We start from the raw sequence: 21,103 nt of genomic DNA, 5'->3' as shown, positions 1-21,103 counted from the left end.
TATGAAACCGCTGTTTTTTTCTTTTAATCATTTCAACATAACACATGAAAACTCAAGGATACACTGTACTGTACAATAAGTCAATAGTTCTGGTGTTGTGTTCATCATCTCTTTGGATCAACCAATATACAAATCTGTCACTTTTACATTGCAGCAACTGATTGCATGTGAGTGAGATATGTAACAAAAAAAGCAAGACTTCTCATTTTCTTTCTCCGAAGCACATCATTTATATAATTCTCCCTGTAGTTGATAAACTCCATGCTATATAAAATAGTGTAAGTGAATGCAAATATTGTATTTTCGTTCACTTTTCACCTTTTTATTCCAGAGGTGGCTGTAATAGCAAGTGATAAAAATAAAATGGGCTATGTCACTAAACGAGATACACAAAGAGGTTGGAATGCAAGACTTACATTAAGCTAGAAATATATAAAACTACATGTGGATGTTGCCTGCATCAGACAGTACCCAGTTTCTTACTAAAAGCAAAAAAGAGAGGGAGAGAACGAGAGAGCATTATTAAAATCAAATCAGTTTTTTTTTCTTAAACTGATGAACAAATTCCCTTAAAATGTTTGTGTTCTGCACCTAGTAGTAAAGAGGAAAGGGTGAGGATAAGTGCATCCCTAGTAGGTGCAGGTCGAGGTAATGGAGCTACAGCCAAGCCAAGGAACAGAACAACATTACTGTCAGAGGGCAGTATCAAGTATTTCAGAGTTGTGCTGATTTGGTATCAGATTTTTGTGTCAGCTCAGACTACGGAAGCCCATTTCTGCCAGAAAAAGAAAAAATTGCTGGAAACTAATGCTAAAATACAAATGGTAAGTTAAAGTTGTGAGATACTGTAGTAAGGAAAAATTATCATATACTAAGTGATAATGTTGGTTTAGTAAGTAATAATTTTCACAAAGTATCTGATAATTAAGTCAAATTTTTGATTAACTTGCATGACTGACCCAGTCCTGGGTGAATCACTCTGAAAACATCTCTGAAAAACTTGACCATTATGAGCTCAGGTGGTACAACAGGTGTGAGATTTGTTGTTGTCAGTGTTTCACAGCTACAAGCACGGCCTAACCACACTTCCATGTTCAACAACTAAGACTTTTTCACTTTTGTCTTAAAAAAACAAAGTTATACTCTTTTTCAACTACTTGATGAGTTTATGTTTAGTAACATTAATTAAAAGCCACATTTGATAGTCAATTACCCACTTCACAAATGGAAAACAGAAACTATAATTCTTGCAACACTATGGTACTATTCGTACATATGAGTCATTATCAGCATGAAGTTGTTCCTTCTGGCAGGGACAACCGGTTCGGTGACCATGGCTGTAAGCTGTAAGTGCTATATTTTGGGGTCACTCCTCACTTTCTGTTCAGTTTCATGGTCTAAAAATGGCCTGCAGATGGGTCTCTGTTGCAACAGCGTTTCAATGGCAGGTTGTGGTCAGGTTGTGGCTTTGACACTACTGACAACGGTCCTGTTTCTCACCGCCTCAGAATAACAGATATGTTGTTGCTGTTCTCTTCAAGCACTTGGCTACAGAGGTTGATTAGATACATTTATGAGAGAGAAGGCAAAGCTGGTTACCCAAAAACAAAAAGGTTTCAAACGAGGAGGGGCAGGGGGCTCTTATGTAGAAGGGTATTAGTGAAAAGTCTATCAAAAATACTGTTATTCTTTTGGAGAAGAGAAATACACAAAGGTTGATAAAGTCTACACATCAAACTAATGGCACATACATATACAGGATCAATACAAAATTAAAAACATATGAACATATAAGCTGAAATTTTAAAAGAAAAAATACTCTTTTTTTAAAGGTTGAAAGTGCTAGAATTCAGATTAGCTCACAGAAACCCAGGGAGGACAAACTTAATACATGCCAAAAGCTTTTCCTTAACCTTTTTTAGGACTAAATGAATATTTGTTAGAAAAATATAAATGCTCAATTTGATTGCTACAAATTTGGCTTAAGCCAACAGGGTTTTTCTTAAAAATGACCTTTTTTTAAGGTCATAATAAAGATCAAATTTGAATCTTGCCTTTTTTAATATATAGTGTAAATTCTCAGAAAGGTGCTGGCAGCAATTTTTTTTTAGGATCAATAAAAAGTTTGATCATTTTATAGGAGTCATCATCAAAATAAAGACTTTCCGGGGGGAGACTAACAAGTGTAAAATAGTTCAGAACAATTTCAGCAATGAAGTTGTGATTAAACAGTCAGACTGTGGGGAAGCTTTTTCTACATCCGTGTTTGCTGATTCTGAAATTTCAGCTGCTGCTACCTTCCAAGGGCAATATTCACCTGTCTAACACACAGGGGCCATCAGCTGCTCATCGTCAGGGTTTTATCTCCTACAGTATCAAAAATCGGATAACACTTGTAGCATTTTGTAACAAGCAATTGTGCAAAAATGTAGTTTCTTCTCCCCAGGTTTTGGTAAGAAAAATAAAACAAATAAAAATGAGGTGATGTGTTGTGTTGTTTCTCGAGGTCCTGTTTTATACAAACAGAAAATAATATATCATATGACAACAAACAAAACAAATAAACGACTATGAGCAATACCCCAAGTAGTGCAGTCAGTCATGTGTCTCCCTGTGCTTTGAATGTCAAAGCCCGGGAATTCGGTGACTGCGTTCTTCCGGATATCGCAGTATTTTCAGACCCTTTTCCTTTAACTCTACAAAGCAGCTGAGAGAGGAGGAGGAGGAGTACAGAAGGGATGGGACCCGGGGATGATGAACACTTTGTCGGTTCGGTTTGTGCATGTTTTCAGCTTGCTGTCCGTCTTGCAAAAAATCTGAATGTTCTAGTGGTCTACAGTTGTCATCTATCAGCAACCGTAGCTAAAAGCAGCAATATGTATTTTATTTTTCATTTTTATGTGCTGTTTTTTCTTTTTTTATTTGTTTTTACTGGACATTTAATGGTGGTTGGGGCTCGTCTATGGCATGACGACTGCTATAGGCAAAGTGAACGGGTCTTCTTCAATGACTGGAACGACATTTACTATCACAGATGATGCAGGAGCTCGGCCCTGTGTGAAGTTAAGGATATGACAGTTGTGTTGGATATGCCACAGAGAACATTAGAAAAAGAGCACCTATTTCACTTTGAGGCTTAGGTTAACTTTGGGCTCAGGTTTTTATAGGCTGGTGGTGAATGGTTAGAAAGGATCTAAACTCCAAGACATCCAAAACCACTAAGGTCCTGGGAGCTCAGGTGGTTCTTCAGCTGGGATTTCATCACAGCACAGGGGTTACATATTCCACTGGATCAAGACCTAGTCATGGATTCATAGGCCATCCATGTCAGCATCCCTATGACACAATCTATCTAGTTCAAATCCTAATTGATTATTAAGCCACTAACAGCCTTCTATAAATATTTCCCATCCACAGTTCTGATTCCACTATACTAACTCAAGTACATGTAAAGGTAAAGATTGGATATGACAGAGAAAGCTTAAGGGAAAAAGCTAATACTTCATCCATTTGTTTGATCAAAAATGCAAGATACACACAAATGTAAACCTGCCAGACATCAAAAACATCATCACTTAGTTTTAATACGTCTACCTAAAATACACCTTACTGAGATAAAAGCAATTATAATATTCATTTTTGAGATATTTCGTACACTGCAATAACATTCTTTAACACATTTTTCCTCATCTGTCACTGTAATTCTTTTGTTTTTTGCCATTCACATATGTCAGGGTTCATCATTACCATGATGATGCATCTTTTTTAAAGACTGCCTAAAGATGTGTTTGTATTTTATTCCAAAAATATATATTTTAGGCATGTTGGGCAGCCAAGAAACAGCTGCAATTATCATTATCATGGGAACTTTTAAAGATAACTGTTAGAAGGGAGACAGGTGAAGGTTGGAGAGTGAGGAGAAAGTCTCTGTCTCAGGCAGTGAAAACCTCTAGAAGTCATGAGGAAGGAGACAAAAGGTTTCCCAGGGAGATTCCTAAAGGTGAAGTGCCTTCTGCTAAAAAAAAGTGCTTCTCTCGAGGAACAGTAAAAAAGCAAGCATGATATTACATCATTTTCAACCAACTCACACACTTTCACATTTATTTCTTTTTTTGTTTTCTTTAAAAATGTGTGGCCATGTGTGTGACTGGTCTTTTTGTTTGGCAGCAAACAAGTATCTTATCAATTATATGATAAGAGTCTGTTTTTCATTTAGTGCGCTATATTCAATGAAACTGACCTGACTCTAGGAGCACTTCAGTTACAGTTAAAAGAAAATAAGGGTCATCCATCTTTGTTTTTTTTCTTGTTTGAAGAGCACTTTTTTTAGAGGCAGGGGTCGCTTTTGTGGCTCTAGAATAGCCATCTAGAGGAGGATTTTAGAGTTAAGGTTCAATTGTTGACTCAATGTCTATATTTTTTCATTCCTTCACTGATCTCTCTCCTCTCCGTATTGATCATGACAGTTTAAATTATTAGAGTGGGTGGTTCAAAACTCAAGATGATACACATTCTACCATGTTCTTACATTTGGAAAAGAAAAATAAAGTAAAACAAAATATCCACTTCAAACTATTTTTTTTTCTGGGTCACGACAAGACAGATAATCTTCACTAAAATTATCTTGATTTTTTTTTTATATTATTACTTTAGAAAGTATGCAGCACCACGCCTTTTGGCCTACTGATCCTGCCCTCTATACTACTAAATAGGGGATGGAAGGGGGATAAAAGGGGAAGTAAATGGAAATAAAAAAAGATGGGTTAATACATCGTTATAACTATAGGATAGGAAAAAAAAGCCCAACTAAAAGCTGCTTCAACTTCTTTTCTCACCTTTACCTTTTTGCTCAAAGGGGTTTAACTTCCTTTTAAGGCTCAATCAAAGGCTTTTGTGCGCTTTCATTTAAGGCTTCTAAGTGTTCATTTGTGTATTTATTTATTCTAATTCTCCAACATTTTCGATCAGGCCCTGTAAAGAACCACAGCCCGAAATATCCATGATATGAGCTGAGGCTGGCGTGGAGGCCATCTTGGCTAGGCAGGGCTGGGCCGAGGGCTGGGCCGAGGGCTGGGCCGAGGGCTGGGCCGAGGGCTGGGCCGAGGGCTGGGCCGAGGGCTGGCTTTCTCACTGGAAGGCCTGGTGGAAGCGAGGCAGTGTGGTGGTACTAAGGCTGGAGCTGAACACTGATGGGAGGGGGTGCAGGGGTCCGAGGCCCAGACCCCCACTGGAGCTCTGCTGCTCCTGAGGTTGTGGTTGCAAAGAGGTAAGAGGTGCCGTGGCGACGGCAGCTGCTGCCGCGGCAACTGCTGCAGCATGGGGCTCGGCAGCATGCAGAGATGAGGAAGAGGAGATGGAAGAAGAGGAAGAGGTCGCAGATGAGGTGTAGCCCATCACCAGCCCTCCCGTGCTCATGGGGGCGCTGTAAGGAGGCAGGTTGAGGGGCAGGAACCCTAGCAGGTGGGAGAAGTCCATGTTAGCAGCACACAGAGAATCAGCGATCACCACAGGGCTCTTGGACAGGAGAGGATCCCCGCAAAGCTCATCCGCCAGGCCCGAGGTGGGCTCCAGTCCGTCCTTGGGGGGCGAGGCAGCAGCGTGGGGCTCCACAGAAGGAACCGGGCCTGGCGAGCCACTCTGCAGATCCATGAGGAAGCTCTCCATCTCCACTTTCAAGGGCTTGTCCAGCAAGTATGAGGTAGATCCCAGCTGGTATTTGGGGGCTGGCTGGGGCTGGTGCTGCTGCTGGGGAGCCGGAGGCTGGTGGTGTGGGGGAAGCGGAGGGGAATGATGGTGGTGGTGATGGTGGTGGTGATGGTGGTGGTGATGGGAGTGTGGGTGAAGAGGTCCAGGGGATTCCATGTGACAGCCCATGCCCATAGCTGCAGACAAGGAACTGGGCATTAGGGACGGGTGTGGGTGACCCACCCCAGAATTAGACATGGCCTGGAGATGGTGGGGGTTGTACATGCCCATCGGAAAAGGGGCCCCACTGGGAAATGGTTTGCCCATCATTGGGTCTTTGTTGGGACCCATTCCGCACATCATGGGGCTGAGCTCCTCCTTCACAGAGCAAGGTGGTGACCCTGAAGCTAAAAGACCTAACATATCAGGAGGCTCTGTCTTGATCTTCAGCAGCTCCTGCGAGTGGCTCTTCTTCACGTGGCGTGTCAGATGGTCCTTCCTGCCGAACCGCTGGGCACAGTACTGGCACAGGAAGTCCTTTCGGCCTGTGTGGACCACCATGTGCCGTCTCACATCCTTCCGTGTGTAGAAACGACGATCACAGTGGTCGCACGGGTGTTTTTTCTCCTTGGCGCCACCAGAGGACTTCCCGGAGTGGCTCTTGAGGTGCTCCAAGAGTACGGGTGTGCTCTCGTAGGTCTGCATGCACACTTTACAGGTGAGATCCCCTGCCGTGGCAGAGTGCATGGCCACATGGCGCTTATATCCCAGCTTGGTGTTGTAGTGCTTCCCACACTCCTCACACTTGAAGGCCTCCTTGTTGGGGTCATGGGTCTGCAGGTGGTTCTTTAGGTGGTCTTTGCGGTGGAACATTTTCTCACAGAACGAGCACTGATGGGTCTTCTGCGGAGAGTGTGTGGCCATATGCCTGCAAAGTAACACAAGAAAATAAATGGTAGGGGGGTTTCCGGAGAAGTTACACGTTTCTTGTCTTATTGTCATGTTTGTAATGCAGTCTGTCAGTAATGTGCATGCTAAAGTGAGGCATGAATTCCTTTCAGTCAAACCCCTTGTGTCCATATATAAATAAGTGAGTCACAGTGGTTTGCAGTCAGGATCCAAAATGGGTTTTGTTACCACTTCCTGTGATTCACCGGATTCCAAACATCCTAGTATGTTGATGAGTTTGAGTCATTTAAACCTAAATTATTGATTTTTTTTGGCCTCTTGGGGCAAAAAAAGCTGTAAACACAACATTGACATTTTATCAATTTACAGAATAAAGTTGATAAGGCGAACGTGTTACCAAACAGTTGCTTATTGACACATCCAGCAGTTACAGAGCAACATTAGCATTCATTTGGAGTCAGCTTCTTAGCCACCTGATGAAAATAAGTCCAATATTCACTCTCCTTTTAGCTCTGTTTTTGGACTCCACCAGGGCAAGTAGTGTACAGTGGTTTTATCAGAGGTTTTTCACTGTAAACAACTGCCTGCTGTGTCAATTATGCCAATGAGAGCAGTGAAAGTGAACCAAAACAGTAAAGTTGCAGACCGTGAAACCAAAACAATGAGCTGAAAAGACGCTAAAACTCTTCTTTTTATATCCTTTCTCAAGTGGGGATTCTGATAAAGCTAAGGAAGCCATGCATCATACTGTCTTGGATGTGAATTGAGCGATGGGATTAATGCTCAGTACCTGAAGAGTTTGTATTTGGAGCTGAAGGCCTTGGGACAGTGTGGCTGCGAGCAGTGGAAGGGTTTCTCTCCTGTGTGACTCAAGGCGTGGAGCCGGAGCTTCTCCTGTGAGGCGAACAGGGCCCCGCACACCAAACACTCGTTTCCACACGCTCTCCCTACCTCTTCTCCTTCTTCCTCCCTCTCTCTCTCTTTCCCCCCCCCTCTCTCTCTTTCTCTCTCTGTCCGTGGCAGCGGGGCGGCGCTCCCAAACAGCTTGGCGGCAGTTCGTCGTCCCTCTTCCTCCAGCGTCAGTGCGGTAATATGGTGTGAGGCATCGGCGGCAGCAGCTGCCATGGCAGCCCTAGAGTGCCGCTGCCATGAAAATTTACTTGTGGCTCCCCTGCCTTGCAGGCTCAACGTGGGAAGTTGCGGGGGTTTGTCAAAAAAGAAGGTGACCGACAGCTCACAGGAAGGGCCAATGATCCAGCAGAAACATCGAGGTAAGCCAAAATCTGTGGTGAGATAGACGGTACATGCTTTGAAGCTAACTGTTCCAAGGTTTGTGGCAACAGTGAACATATTTTTCTTATAAACCCTACTTTTTACCTGTAAAATTCTACTTGTCCTTTTGTTTCCTTCTCTCACTTTCTCCTTCAGTAGCTCCTCTTCTTCACTCTCTTGCTCTCTCCTCCTCACCCAGTCCCAACAGCTATGGTTGGCGGTGAGTGGGAAACACTGCTCTGCATTCTTGCTGTCCTGCAAGGAGAGAGCAAGCATGACAAACATTAAGTTGACACAAAGTGACTCCAGCTTTGACAAAATTGTAACAAAATACATTAATGTAGACAACAACTCAATCCCTCAGAATCCAAGCGAGTTGAAAAATAAAACCTCTATAGACCATAATTCAACAAGCTGGAGTTGAATCATAATATGTCATTTGCAAATTCCACTTCCACAGCAAGTTTCCTCTGAGCTCACTAGGGGGAGCTGAACAACAAGTCTGACTGACATGACAGGAACTGCAAAGGATTAGCAAAAAAATAGTTTTGTGAATGATGATTCTCAATCACAGTCACAGCACAATACCTTTGTTTTTATAACCATACGTGAAGACTGAATGTAATTACACAGCCTAATCCCTCATCATGTGTGTCTTCAGATGACACCATAGTGCACAAAAGCCAGTTTCGTGTGTGTTAATGTATATACATGTATGTACTTGTTATGAAACTGGATAAGGCTCCTGTAATCCTGTGAAACACACACAACCCCCAGGTTAGAGAGAGGGTTTTGGTGGGTGTTTACGACTCGGGCTTCCTAGCACTACCAGTCAACCTGAAATTAACAACTTCTTGTCAACAGCGAGTTGCAAGAGTTGCAAACTTTGAAGTGAAAAAAAGAGACAGCATAACTGCACCGAAGCAGCTACTAAACTGCAGTTAACTTGTGTTACCGAGAGACCGCTGAACTCTCTCCCTGTCATCTCTGCATTCCCTTATTTACCCTCAGTGACCTCTGTGACCCCTGCTAGCTAACAGCTAAGTCCAAGGTTGAGCGGACACAACACTGATCGTAATGTTAGAGTGTCAGTCACATGAACCGAGAGTGCATATAAGTACCGTAAACACATGTGGGCATATGTGATAGAATGCACACACACACACACACACACACGCAGGTCTGCACATACATACACAACTCCAAATGTAATGGCATCCTTTCTGTGTGAGAGGTCAATGAGTTAAGAAAGAAAGCAAACATGCTGGAATCTGCTTTGAGTGTTTCTGCAGATACTTATATTTACATGATTACATAGAAATGCATAAACTTGTATCCACAGGTTGGTACATGTGGCTAAAACATGTACATATGAGAGTTTTGTGTGTGTTCATGTCATTTCTTCTACGCAAGATACACTTGCGCATGCGTGACTGTGTGCTCAAGTATGTCTCAGTGTGTGCATGTGCATACATGTGTGTTTGTTCTCATAATGCATGTGTGTTTACAGTGGTGGTTAAGAGGACCTGACAGCTGTAGCGTTGTGTGGTGGTCATCACCCAGCAGGGAGGGTGCAGGGGGGTGACACCCGTCCCATTGACCACCCTCAGGGAGCCCGGCTCTATTGTACAGCCTACCCACGTCGCACATTCCTGACCTGAACCATGCCGTGTCGCCCTGCCTCTCTCCTCCGCACACAACAGCACATACAACACACAGAGTTCTGGTCACGCCGAATGCAACATCATGTACACACCCTCCCCCCCACAAGCTGGCATGCTCAAACAAACTCACAAAGGTCCGCACACAGACAGGCAGATACAGTACAATGAAGAGAATCCACACCATCAAGTTATAGAAATAAACCAAATAGAGCTTGAACACAAAGGACACACCATGATAGACCATGTGGAGCAGTAACTTCACATATGGATGGCCTCAGGCCTGAACAAGCCCAAATGACTCATGCTGACCTATGCAATACTTATTATCATGCTTGCATTATGTATCCATTACATTAAAACTCTCTTCAATTAAAATGTCTTAGTTACCCTACATATCTGACTGTTAGCATACTCTTAAATCCCACCCTATGTAGATTAAGTGTAGTACATTTCTTCAGTTTCAAAATACATATAATATTAGCCTTAATCAGTGTTATTAATCATTCAATTTGACCACCAATACCACATCAAGCAGCGATACTCTGCTTGATAAACAAACTCTTTTTAGTGAGTTTTTTATGTCTTTTGTTGTATGTTTGAGTGTAATGTTGATTACTGAAACACTCCACGCAAGTCCAAAGCAACTTTTGTACTGGGACAGTAACATATATTATACATAGGCTACATATAAATACTGATATTTCATGATAGAATTTGAGTTAATATGGTGAGAAAAAACAATCATGAACTAATGTCTAACCAATTTAGTAAACATGATTTGTTAAATAAAGAGGAAATGTCCATGTTTACTAAAAAGGTTTTATATTACAATGTGACCTTTTTCACAGCAGATATTTTGACTTGTCACAGTAGTAACAGTACACGTGTTACTAATAACATTAACGATGGCTCTGCTCTGTCCAAGTGTCCCAGTAAGTCATGACAGTGTGACAGTGAGCCAACATGCACAATACCAGGACCCAAAAACTAAATGGAATTCAGCCATCATTCATTTTATTATTTACACCTGTACTCTTTCTAGTGTGACATGTCAAAATGACTTCTGTGAAAAAGAGCTATACACTTCAGTGCAATAGGCATCAATTTGACTTTTTTTGTTTATTTATTTAACCTGAATACAAACACAATTTTACGTACTCTACATAGATATCAAAATCATTTCTTATGATCACTGCAATATTAATGTTTCCTATACATCACCCATACCTGCTATAAACTGCTATTTCCTCTCCCAAAATCGTGAAGCTGCAGTACTGCAATAACTGGCCAAAATGCAGTAAGTATACATTTTTTCCAGATGCTGCACTCTCTGCCACAAAGAAACAGCCAAATAGGCCGCTAAAGTCAGAAAGCTATATCAAATGAAAGCTAGCTAGTGAGATAGCCATGGCTAGCCTTAGCCAAACCAAAACCAAAATTGTCTTACTTTCTTTCTCCCTAGCTCTCGCTGCAATTGGAAAATATGTTTGTTATATAACTTAACTAAATGAGGCACGAGCTAAATCCAATCATGAAAAAGAAAAATACAGCTAAACTAGTCCAGCTAAAATTAATGTTAGCTTAGTTCAGCAGAGTAGCAGTTAACAACCCTCTTAGCTTTTTACTCCACTGGAATTCACAGTTCGGTGTAGTTAAATTCCTTTTAAATCATATATTACAATGTGCTAAATTGTTGATACATTTCTATATTGATTTCGGGGGGGTATTGATTTTCTATCAGCCAATTAATCAACAATTTTTCTCATCTTTCTACAACTCAACAAGCTCTTTATGCCAAAGGAGCAACCAGCGTGTGCATTAGGATCTTTCTCGCATGTCTTTCTGCAGCACTTCACATGCTACTGCATGTTCCTCAATATGAATCAATCAACCAATGACAACCTCATATGTTTTCTCATATGTTCCCACCGTACATGTATAAAACCCCTCAGTTCACTCACTGTTCTCCCCTACTCTTGTGTTTGTACAGTAAATCCATCGCCATCACTCTTCAGCTACGATCAACTGTGATTATACAGTACGAGCTCCAGATACACTGGTCTCACAACACTGGTGTCTATACACACACTTTAATATTTAGAAATAATACAGTAATTTATATATATCAATATATGTGTGTGTATATATATATATATTGATTTGGCATTTTTCACCCTTAATAAAGATTAATATAGTGTAGAACAGGGTTAGAAACATAATATATTAACACATTAAAAAATGTTATTTCTGCTTTACTAAAATGATTTGTACAGTTGTCCATTTTTGTTTCAAAGGCCATTTGTAGTTTCACAGCGTTCATTAGTTTTATCTCGAACACTGTTGCCAGCGTTGTTATTTTTCTTTTAAATCAGTTGTAAATTCCACATAACCTTGAAAATCTTAAATTTGGAATTTGATAGCCATTGTTGCCCTTTATTAAGAAAGTACGTATAGTATAAGAATGGAAGTTAATCTTTGGACCTCTGTATGATTCAAACATTTTCTCAACTTTCATGCAGGGTTTATAAGTATCTGGGGCACTCACTAGCACTCATGTTTAAGGAGTTGGAAAGTGAAAATGGACTCTCTTTCTCTATCAAGTGCTTCCTAGCTGTCTGCATAACAAGTAGAAGTAGGCACGTTCTTCTCCTCACCACTTTGAAGAGAGGAAGAAGAGAGACTGACAACAGAGACAACACACACTTGGTATCAGGTGATACGTGACAAATACTTCCTATTTGTTTCAGTGATGTTTTGCACAATTGTAATGGATCATATATAAATCTGGCTAACTCCCTGTTTCCCAGCAGTGGTCCTGTAGCACTTATGGAAATCCCAATACGATACAGGGATGCGACAGAATTCCTTTTCTGTGAACTGAAAATAAGGCAGCTGTGTAAACTACTATCTATGCATGAAAGTTGTTTCAATATTCAACATCAGCAAAGTAGCAGCATATCCTATCAGATTACCAGCCTCTGCCTTTTTATTGGCCATCCCCAGACACTAAACAACACCTACACCGACTCTGCTTCACTTCTAGATTACATTAAAGACTGAAAATAACTATAACAAGGAGATGGATTCAGATTGGGCCAATAACGGGTACTAGTAATGTGACTTTATTCTGCTCTAAATCTACAGGTCTATAGTGGGTTATAAAATGAAAATAAAAGAATTGATTTTTGTCTTATATGATAGTAAATTGACTATCTTTGGGTTTTGGACAGTTCGTCAGTCAAAACAAGCAAATCTTAGAAAAAATTATCATTAGTTGCAGCCCTAAGTGTTAGTAATAGGTAATGACCATCTTCTTTGTTACATAACTACAAACACACTACACAGGTTATGGGTTATAGGTCAGTGCACACCGTGCTTCATAACCAGGGTTTTCCGCCAGCACAAACAGCAGAACTGCAGCCATTTCCAACACTAAACACACTTCACGATCACTGCAGTGATCACAAAGTAACAAACACACTGCTGCGGGATGGAACTTCATTCCAAAATGGCAGATGCTGCTACGACAAACCCTCCACAGCATATTCGCATGGAACCTCTGCTTACTTCCCCTAATCAAAAACGTTGAAAGCAGAATTGAACCACCACTTTCCAACCGCCCGGGTGTCTTTAGTTTCTGTCCTGGATGAAAGAGCTTCCACATTCCTTTCCTGAGGGGTCAGAGGTCAGCCTCTGCATTGCCTGCCCGCCCGCCACGGCTCCCGCATGCTGAGTGACTGGTATTAACCCCTTCACTGCCTGCCGCAGCCATACTAAGTAACATGTGAGAAAAGGTTTCAGGGTTTGTCAGATTCTTTGTGGTGCTGATGGCACGATGCAGGGCCAAACCGGGCCAGACCAGAGCGGGCTGGTAGCCTCCGCAGAACCATGACCCACATAGCAGGACGCAGCAGCTACAGAAGCTGCCTGACTAAACTACACGAACAAACTAAATATAGAAAGTGAGTTCACCGTCCGGAGCTTAGGTGACAACAGCCGCACTCACGGGGAGAGGAGGAGGGGTTGGGGGGGGGGGTGAAGCGCTCTGGGGAGGTGAACATGTCGCACAAACATTTGAACTAAAACACAGAAAATGATTATTGATGACACAAGAAATGTCATGTACTGTATGAAAAACAGGCAAGTTGTACAAGGCGATCATTAATGTCTAAGTAAATGCTAAATTCTAATTACAAAAAGTAGACTCACCAATTTGTTGCTAAATTTGAAAAGTACACATGTAACTACAAATGTTAGTCATAAAGCAAAATGACTGGTGCTTCCAAGCGTGGTGATTATTTCTTCGTTTTAAAACAGTTATATCAAGCGTACTTAAAACTTCTTTTTCAGAGGTGGCGTATTGTTATTTTTATGGTTTTAGACAGCTCTTGGGTTGTTTTTAGGATGAACTCTTTAATTAGAAATATTTGTCATTTATAGTCACATTTCTGATTTTGTGGCATATTTTGTGTATTCTGTCCTGTGTTGTTTTTCTGTAACTCAGTGTTATTACTGCTTATCTTGGCCAGAACACTCTTGAAAAAGAGATTTTTAATCCTGGTTAAATAACTGTTAAATAAAAAATGAATAATAATAATAATAATAATAAATTGTCGGTATGAAACATGAGAGAATTATCTAATTTTTCGACCTTTTAAAATAAATGGCACAATGTGAAAGAAAGCAACATCATGATTTTTACTAAAAACAACATTATAAGACCCACATTACAAGCATGTTGAATATCTGGAGACCTGGAGAGGGAGTTTTCCAAAGGAAATAAGGAGTGATAGAAGCAGCTAGATAAGGATTGAGAGCATGTGGGAGAAAGCTTCAGTAAACCAAGTCAAAGATAAAGAACCAGCCAGTGGGGGAATACAACTAAGTACATTTACTCAAGTATTGTTCTTAAGTACAAATTCAAGGTACTTGTACTTTACTTGATCATTTCCATTTTATGCAGCTTTATACTTCTAGTCCGCTACATCTCAGAGGCAAATATTGCAGTTTTTACTCCACTGCATTTGTCTGACAGCTTTAGTTACTTTGCAGATTACAATGTTTCATACCCTTCTTGTCCACTGAAAACCACGTATCTCCAAATGTGATGATTTTGAATGTTTGTGACGAGCTGAAGGATGAAGTGTTTCCTTTATGTGCTGAGAAATCTCTCCTCCTCCTGAAGCTGAATAAACTCTTTAACCCCCCCTCGGATCAGCTGGAAAACGCATCGTCACAGAGCTGAAAACAGGCTGTTTTTCTGAGCTCAGGAAGACTTTTTAGAGATACGTGGTTCTCACAGGACAGCGACGCTACAAACACATGATGATCCTACAGACCATGATGCATTGCTGTAGATTAAACCACCCAACAGTATATAAAGCAGTTAAAATGAGCTCAACCTTAAACATCTGCAGCAGTAAAATGCAACACACACATGAATGCAGCAGGAATATGAATCCAGAAACATCAGATATAATAAAACACTGACAGGGAGCAGTTTACTGCACAGTGAATACTTTTACTTTACTTTAAGTACATTTTGGTGATAATACTTGCATACTTTTACTTAAGTAAGGTTTTAAATGGAGGACTTTTACTTGTAGTGGAGTATTTTTACAGTGTGGAATTAGTACTTTTACTGAAGTAAAGGATCTGAATACTTCTTCCACCTCAGGAAGCAGCAGAGTTACGCTGAGAGAGACGGAGAGTGAAGCAGGGGCAGGGATAAAGGATGACGAAAAAGGGAGGGAAACCGGGAGTCATTTGCAGCGGTGGAGTCAGGGGTCTTTGCACCAGTCAAGTGACTCCAGAGAGAGATGATGGCAGGTGGTGGGGGGGAGGCATGTCATGCTTTACTAACCACATTGAACAGGACTGGAAGCCAGGGAGGATGAAGCCGACATGGCCGACATCAGCTCACTTCTTTGGTGCCAGAAAACACTTCCAGAAAATTTCTTTTTTGGTGTCCTCAGTCAAATTAGGACATTAATAGTTTTTGGTGGGAAAGTTAGGTCATTATGGCAACAGAGAGAAGATAATGATGAGGATAACACAACTACTCAGCCAAACACTGTAAATAATGAAGCAAAGAAATTCCATGTCAATTTGTAAATTAAATGAATAAGTGTGTAGGGCTGCAACTAACGATTATTTTCATAATCAGTTCATCTGCCGACTAGTTTCTCAATTAATCGATTAGTCTTTTGGTCTATAAAACATCAGAAAACAATAATGATCTTGTTTTGTTTGACCAAAAGTCCAAAACCCAAAAATATTCAACCTACTAATGTAAGAGCAAGCAAATTCTCACATTTGAGAAACATCAACATCAGGTATACAACAGGAGAACAAGGACATGAAAATGTGTCTGGGCATACCAACATGTTCTGTTACTGTTTCACACTATAACATTTTTAGATTAAGGTACTAAAACAGTTTGAATTTAAATAACCTGCATGTTTTTGCAGGGCTGCACAATTAATTATATATTAATCGTGATCACAATTCGGCTTCCAGTTAAACACAATTAAAGTTCACTGGGTGCAAAGCATTTAGAGAAGAGCTCAAACGACTAGTTGATTAATCAATTAGACAGATAATTATTCATTTTAAGTCTCTTCTCAAAATGCATTTTTATCGGAAAGCATATCCTGATCTTACCTGAGCTGTCTGTTTATTTTATTGTTTTTATGTATTTTATATTTTATCATTCACTGCGGTATTTTATTTCTCTCTTTGTGAAGCACTTTGTACTTTGTTTTGATAAGTGCTCTATAAATAAAGTTTTATTATTATTATTATTATTATTATTATTATTACAACAGTTAATAACAGTAACAATTTTGATAAGTGATTTATCGTTTAGATCAATTATCAACCAAACGTCAAACCTCCAATGAATGAATCAAAGGGAAACTGTCTGAAGCCCAAACACAGCTGTGACTGCAGCAAAGAGCAACCTTCAAATTAAAATAAAAGGCTTTTCTATGAAAGGATCAAAGCATTTTAATTGGTCGCTTGTTATTATTTTGTACAACCAACAGTACAAAACCCAAAGATTATTAATTTACTATGATATAAAACAGAGAAAAGAAGCAAATGCTCACATATTTAGAAGCAGGAAACAGTGAATGTTTAGCATTTTTGATAAATTACTTAAAAGATTAATCAATAATCAAAATGGTTGATGATTCATTTTCTGTCAGACAACCAAACGTTAATCAACTAATCGTTTCAACCCTAAAATCCAATTTATTTATATTAAGCTTTCAAAAACAGGTTTAAAGCATAGGAACTTTGTTTTAATTTACAGATTTGTATATTTAAAGCAAACATGTTTTGGAGATCAAAAATGTCGTGCAATAAAACTAATTTGTCCCCAGAGACAGATGAAAAATCACGAGCAATGAGCAACATAAAGTGTGCAGCTGCAGCTTTTTGCAACCTATGTAAACAGGAATGATAGAGTGGATATATGAATGCTCTGTTATTATTATGTGATTTCATGATTTAAAATGACTTGACAGGGAATTTTCATTAAACCTGGAAAGGCAGCAGACACGAAGGCAGAGTAAGAGGTCTGTAGCAGCTCTGCTCTGTCCTGCAGTAACAACACAGCTCAAACCCCTCATCTATTTCAACAGTGTTCCCTCTCTCTCTCCATCCTTCCTCCCTCCTCCCCCACCTCCTCCCCCAGGTTTCAGTTCCTCTCCTGCTTGTGTTTTATGACCCGGGGTGAAGCTCTACGCATGGAGGGGGGATAGAGGGGTGGAGGGCGAGAGGAAGAGCCTACCCCCCCCCCCCCCCCCAACCAGAACTTAGCTCTGCCATGCCAAACCCTCACCCATCCCGACAGTTAGTCCCGGCAACATCGGGCCGGGATGTGGCCATAAAACCAGCACCGCTGCCCTGGTGTCCTGCCTAAAGATAGCCCAGGCTGTGGTCTGGCTGGGGGGGAAGAAGGCAGGGCTCATCTAACTGTCACCAAGGAACACCTTCACTACTGCACTGCCTACTTCTCCTGACTTCACCCACTGAAAAAAAGATATAAATTTCCCTTAACTGTCAGTTTTTGCTGTCATTTAAAGGCCACATTTAAGTAATTATCTGACGCTTTCATGTCCATTTGAATGTACATTTTCCTGCTTCTTAAAACACAATAGTGATTCAACCTACAAGCAGCTAACAAAAGATTTACTGATCGAAACACCCACAAGAAGTGGTGGATTTATGACTTTTCCAGAAGCAGAGGTGTTGTTTGGAATAAATAAATAAAAGAATAAGATATGCTTCTGGCCTTGGGGGTTCTGGGAACATGTAAATTGTAACACAGTTCATTACAGAGCTATTCTGGGAGTTTATAAAGTTACACCAGTCAGGCCGTCAGTGGTGATCTAGGATAGGAACGTCCAAACATCAGACATAACCGTGAAAGGATACGACTTTGGAACAGACTTGCCTGAACAGTGGCTCACTAGAAAGATCTGAAGAACTGGGATATTTTGCAAGGACATCAATAGATTAGTGAGGTCAAATCTTTATTTTGTATTACTGATTTATTTTTTAGTGTCCAAAATACGAGACCACATCGTCTGCCAACACTGAAACACAGCACAACTGAGAAGTGTTCACACATTCAAGCCTCTCTCTCTTTAATAGTTGTATGTGAGCTTCTGTAAAGCTTGTTATTTCTCATTATAAAAAATATCAGTGTTGTACGAGTAATTAACCTTGACCCGCGTCTCAAACTATGCCGTGTTTGGGTCCTTGAATTTGAGGGAATTTGGCCTGGAAAGTCCTGGAAAAGTCCTTGAAATTGATGGGTAAGAAGGCGTGGGAACCCTGAGCATCAACACATAAATGTTTGTAATGTAAGACCCAAACACATAAACAGAGGATGATACAAATACATAGTATGACAGTAGCAGAATAAGTAGCACTGCGGGTATATCAGAGACACATTAACTAGCATTACTTTTTAAACTTCTACTAATCTATCCGTCCAGTGTGTGTGTGTGTGTGTGTGTGTGTGTGTGTGCTATGTCTGTGCTGTGTTGAGCTGGTGAGGAGGATGCAGGGGTCAGCCAGGTTGTCGGGGGTGACACCGAGTCCACGCTGCCTATTTGACACTGGGAATGTGTCTGTCAGTGAGACCGCAGGCCACACACTCTGACACGCACGCATACACACACGGATGCATGATCAAGTTCTTGCCTATACTTCCCACATGAATGCACAGGCCCGTAAATCTAAACTCAAATCCAATCAAACATTTAAAAATAGCATGCACACACTAAAATACACACACACACACACACAGGGAAACTTAAAACAACCGAAATTAAAAGCAGCAACATGCAATATCTGTCTGAGTGGGCACTAAAAATATTTCATAATATCACTTCAATTCCAATGGCCACACAGGCAGTCAACCAGCTGGGGGCTAACGCTGTGACCTGTTGTTATCATCTGAGCACTACCTGCATTACGGCACGGAATCTGTGCATTTTTCCGTGTCGTGACTGGAACCTGAGGTTACAGGACTACCCGTGTAGTCGCTTTCCGTCACCACAACAAGAGCCAGCTAATGCTAGCTAGACCCTCTGCTTTCTACAGTGTGTAACGAACACTGCAAGCATGCAGAAGCTGGCGATGACTCAGCAGGTATTTAAATAAATGAAATGAAAAGTAACGTTTAGTGGGAATCACATTCAACTCTCAAACGTCAGTGAACTCCTCGTAAGGGAAACGCCCTCCCAGACGCTTTAAGCTGAGACGCTGTTTCCACAAATACATCTGGTTTTATGCTCTTTTGAAAAATATGCACAGTAACTGCAGCATCATTGTAGTTTTACACAAAAAGTGAGGAGAATTCAGATTTCAGTTTGACTTTAAGAGAGGATAAACTCTTTAAAGAGGAAACATTGACAAATTGCCCCAAGCCCCTTTAATTCCGGCTGGTGACAGTTAGCCCAAAATACATCAAGTAAGTAAAAAGGAGGGACAACTACCCGAAAGTACATGCACCAACTTCCTTTTGCTTTACCGACTCATTGTCCCCCTTTAATCTAGCATTTGTTTTGTCCTCCTCCTTTTCCGCTTCTTCCTCCCATCATCCTCCTCCTCCCTGCCAGTGCTTCTGCTCTGCCCTTCATCTCTTCAACCCTCCATCCCTCACTCCTTCTCTTCTTTCTGTCCCGCATGCCAATTCAAACACCCAGAAATCAGCCTGCGCTCGTTAGGAGCCTCATCTTCTCCTCTTTTCTCCTTCCTTCGTCTCCTGCCTCGGTCACCACAGACGCGTTTAGGAGGCACCTATCAAAACAAGCAGTCTAGTTTCAAGTCTTCCAGTGTGTATATGTGCGTGTAGAAGCTGGCACACACTGTAAGACATCTCCCACAAACATAAACTACATCAAAGTATAATGTCATGTCATGAGACGCAAAATAGGATCATCATCATTTTCATTACAGCCACGACTTTCTATATTGTCATCAGTATCATCCTCACTTCTCTCCTCTCTATGTTCTCGTTCTTTCTGTTGGTCTCTCTCCAAGCCCGGGCTGGTACCATCAGATTGAGAGAGACATCTGGGTAACACACATCCTTCCTTTAACGATGGTTGGGGTTTGGTGCAGACTAATTAGAAAATTAAGCGGCTCCACAAACAAACACCAACAGGGCGTCTCTCTCTCTCTCTCTCTCTACGCTAATTTGTGAAGAAAACAGTTGGGGGTAGAATCTCTCTCACCAACCGCCTATCACCATCAGCATGTTGGCTTGGACATTCTCTGAAAAATGATAGGAAGATGTCATGTGCGTGCAGGTGTGTGTCAAAGTAGTCCTAACAGATATACACTCAATAGGAGTTCCCGCTCTCATCTCATATGCTACTTTTTCAGGCCAAAATTAATAAATGCATTCTCTTGATTTTGTTTTGTTGCACTGATTCTTCTACACAAATCTTATTCAATAAAGGCTTAGCGGTATTGGACACAGTTTTCACAGTGAAACAGTTGCACATGTGAAAAATCTACATGTTTGGTGAACCTGGACGCATTCCTCACATATGAAGAAAGTGCTCTTTATATGAAGCTGATGATTATTTAACATGTGGTCTTGTATTTTACACATCACTTTCTGTGCAGTAATAAGTCAAATATTCACACCAGGGGCACATTAGTTCTTACTAAGTCATATGTAAACCTGGACTCATGTTGTCTTTGGTCACATATGAATTATATTTCACATGTGATTTACCGAAATGCCATTCAATGACATTCTTATGTGGTGAAATAATGCTTTCAAAAAAAGCTGAAAATGTGTTTGTTTTTTTAAAAACATTTTTAAAACATTCTTCAGGGTTCAAGGTTATCGTACAATGATCTTTTTAAGGATGAACGTTAATGGGTAGTACTGAGATTCTAAAGTACAAGTATCTCAAAATTGTACTTGTACAGTACTTAAGTAAATGTACTTTAGAAAACCTATAGGCCTTTAGTCACGTACACAATAATAACAGATGATATTTATGATGTTTACATTAACACCAGTTAAAGCACACTTCTCG

The 21,103-nt window shown here is 40.7% G+C and overlaps 1 protein-coding gene across 2 annotated transcripts in view; it reads right to left on the bottom strand.

Annotated features, from left to right (window-relative positions):
• Nucleotides 1-21,103, bottom strand: part of plagl2 (pleiomorphic adenoma gene-like 2) — a 42,143-nt gene continuing 21,040 nt past the window's right edge. For both annotated transcript variants that reach the window (XM_044211044.1, XM_044211045.1), the window contains exons 2-4: nucleotides 7,972-8,121; nucleotides 7,385-7,877; nucleotides 1-6,613 (exon numbers count right to left, since the gene is read on the bottom strand). In XM_044211044.1, the coding sequence (XP_044066979.1) occupies nucleotides 5,128-6,613; nucleotides 7,385-7,719 (1,821 nt within the window). In that variant the 5' untranslated portion in view covers nucleotides 7,720-7,877; nucleotides 7,972-8,121 and the 3' untranslated portion in view covers nucleotides 1-5,127. The remainder of the gene's footprint in view (nucleotides 6,614-7,384; nucleotides 7,878-7,971; nucleotides 8,122-21,103) is intronic.

Source organism: Siniperca chuatsi, linkage group LG10 (assembly GCF_020085105.1).
Source record: "Siniperca chuatsi isolate FFG_IHB_CAS linkage group LG10, ASM2008510v1, whole genome shotgun sequence".
Lineage (NCBI taxonomy): Eukaryota > Metazoa > Chordata > Actinopteri > Centrarchiformes > Sinipercidae > Siniperca > Siniperca chuatsi.
Note: the sequence above shows the minus strand (reverse complement) of the source record. Positions and strands in the feature narration are given on the sequence as shown.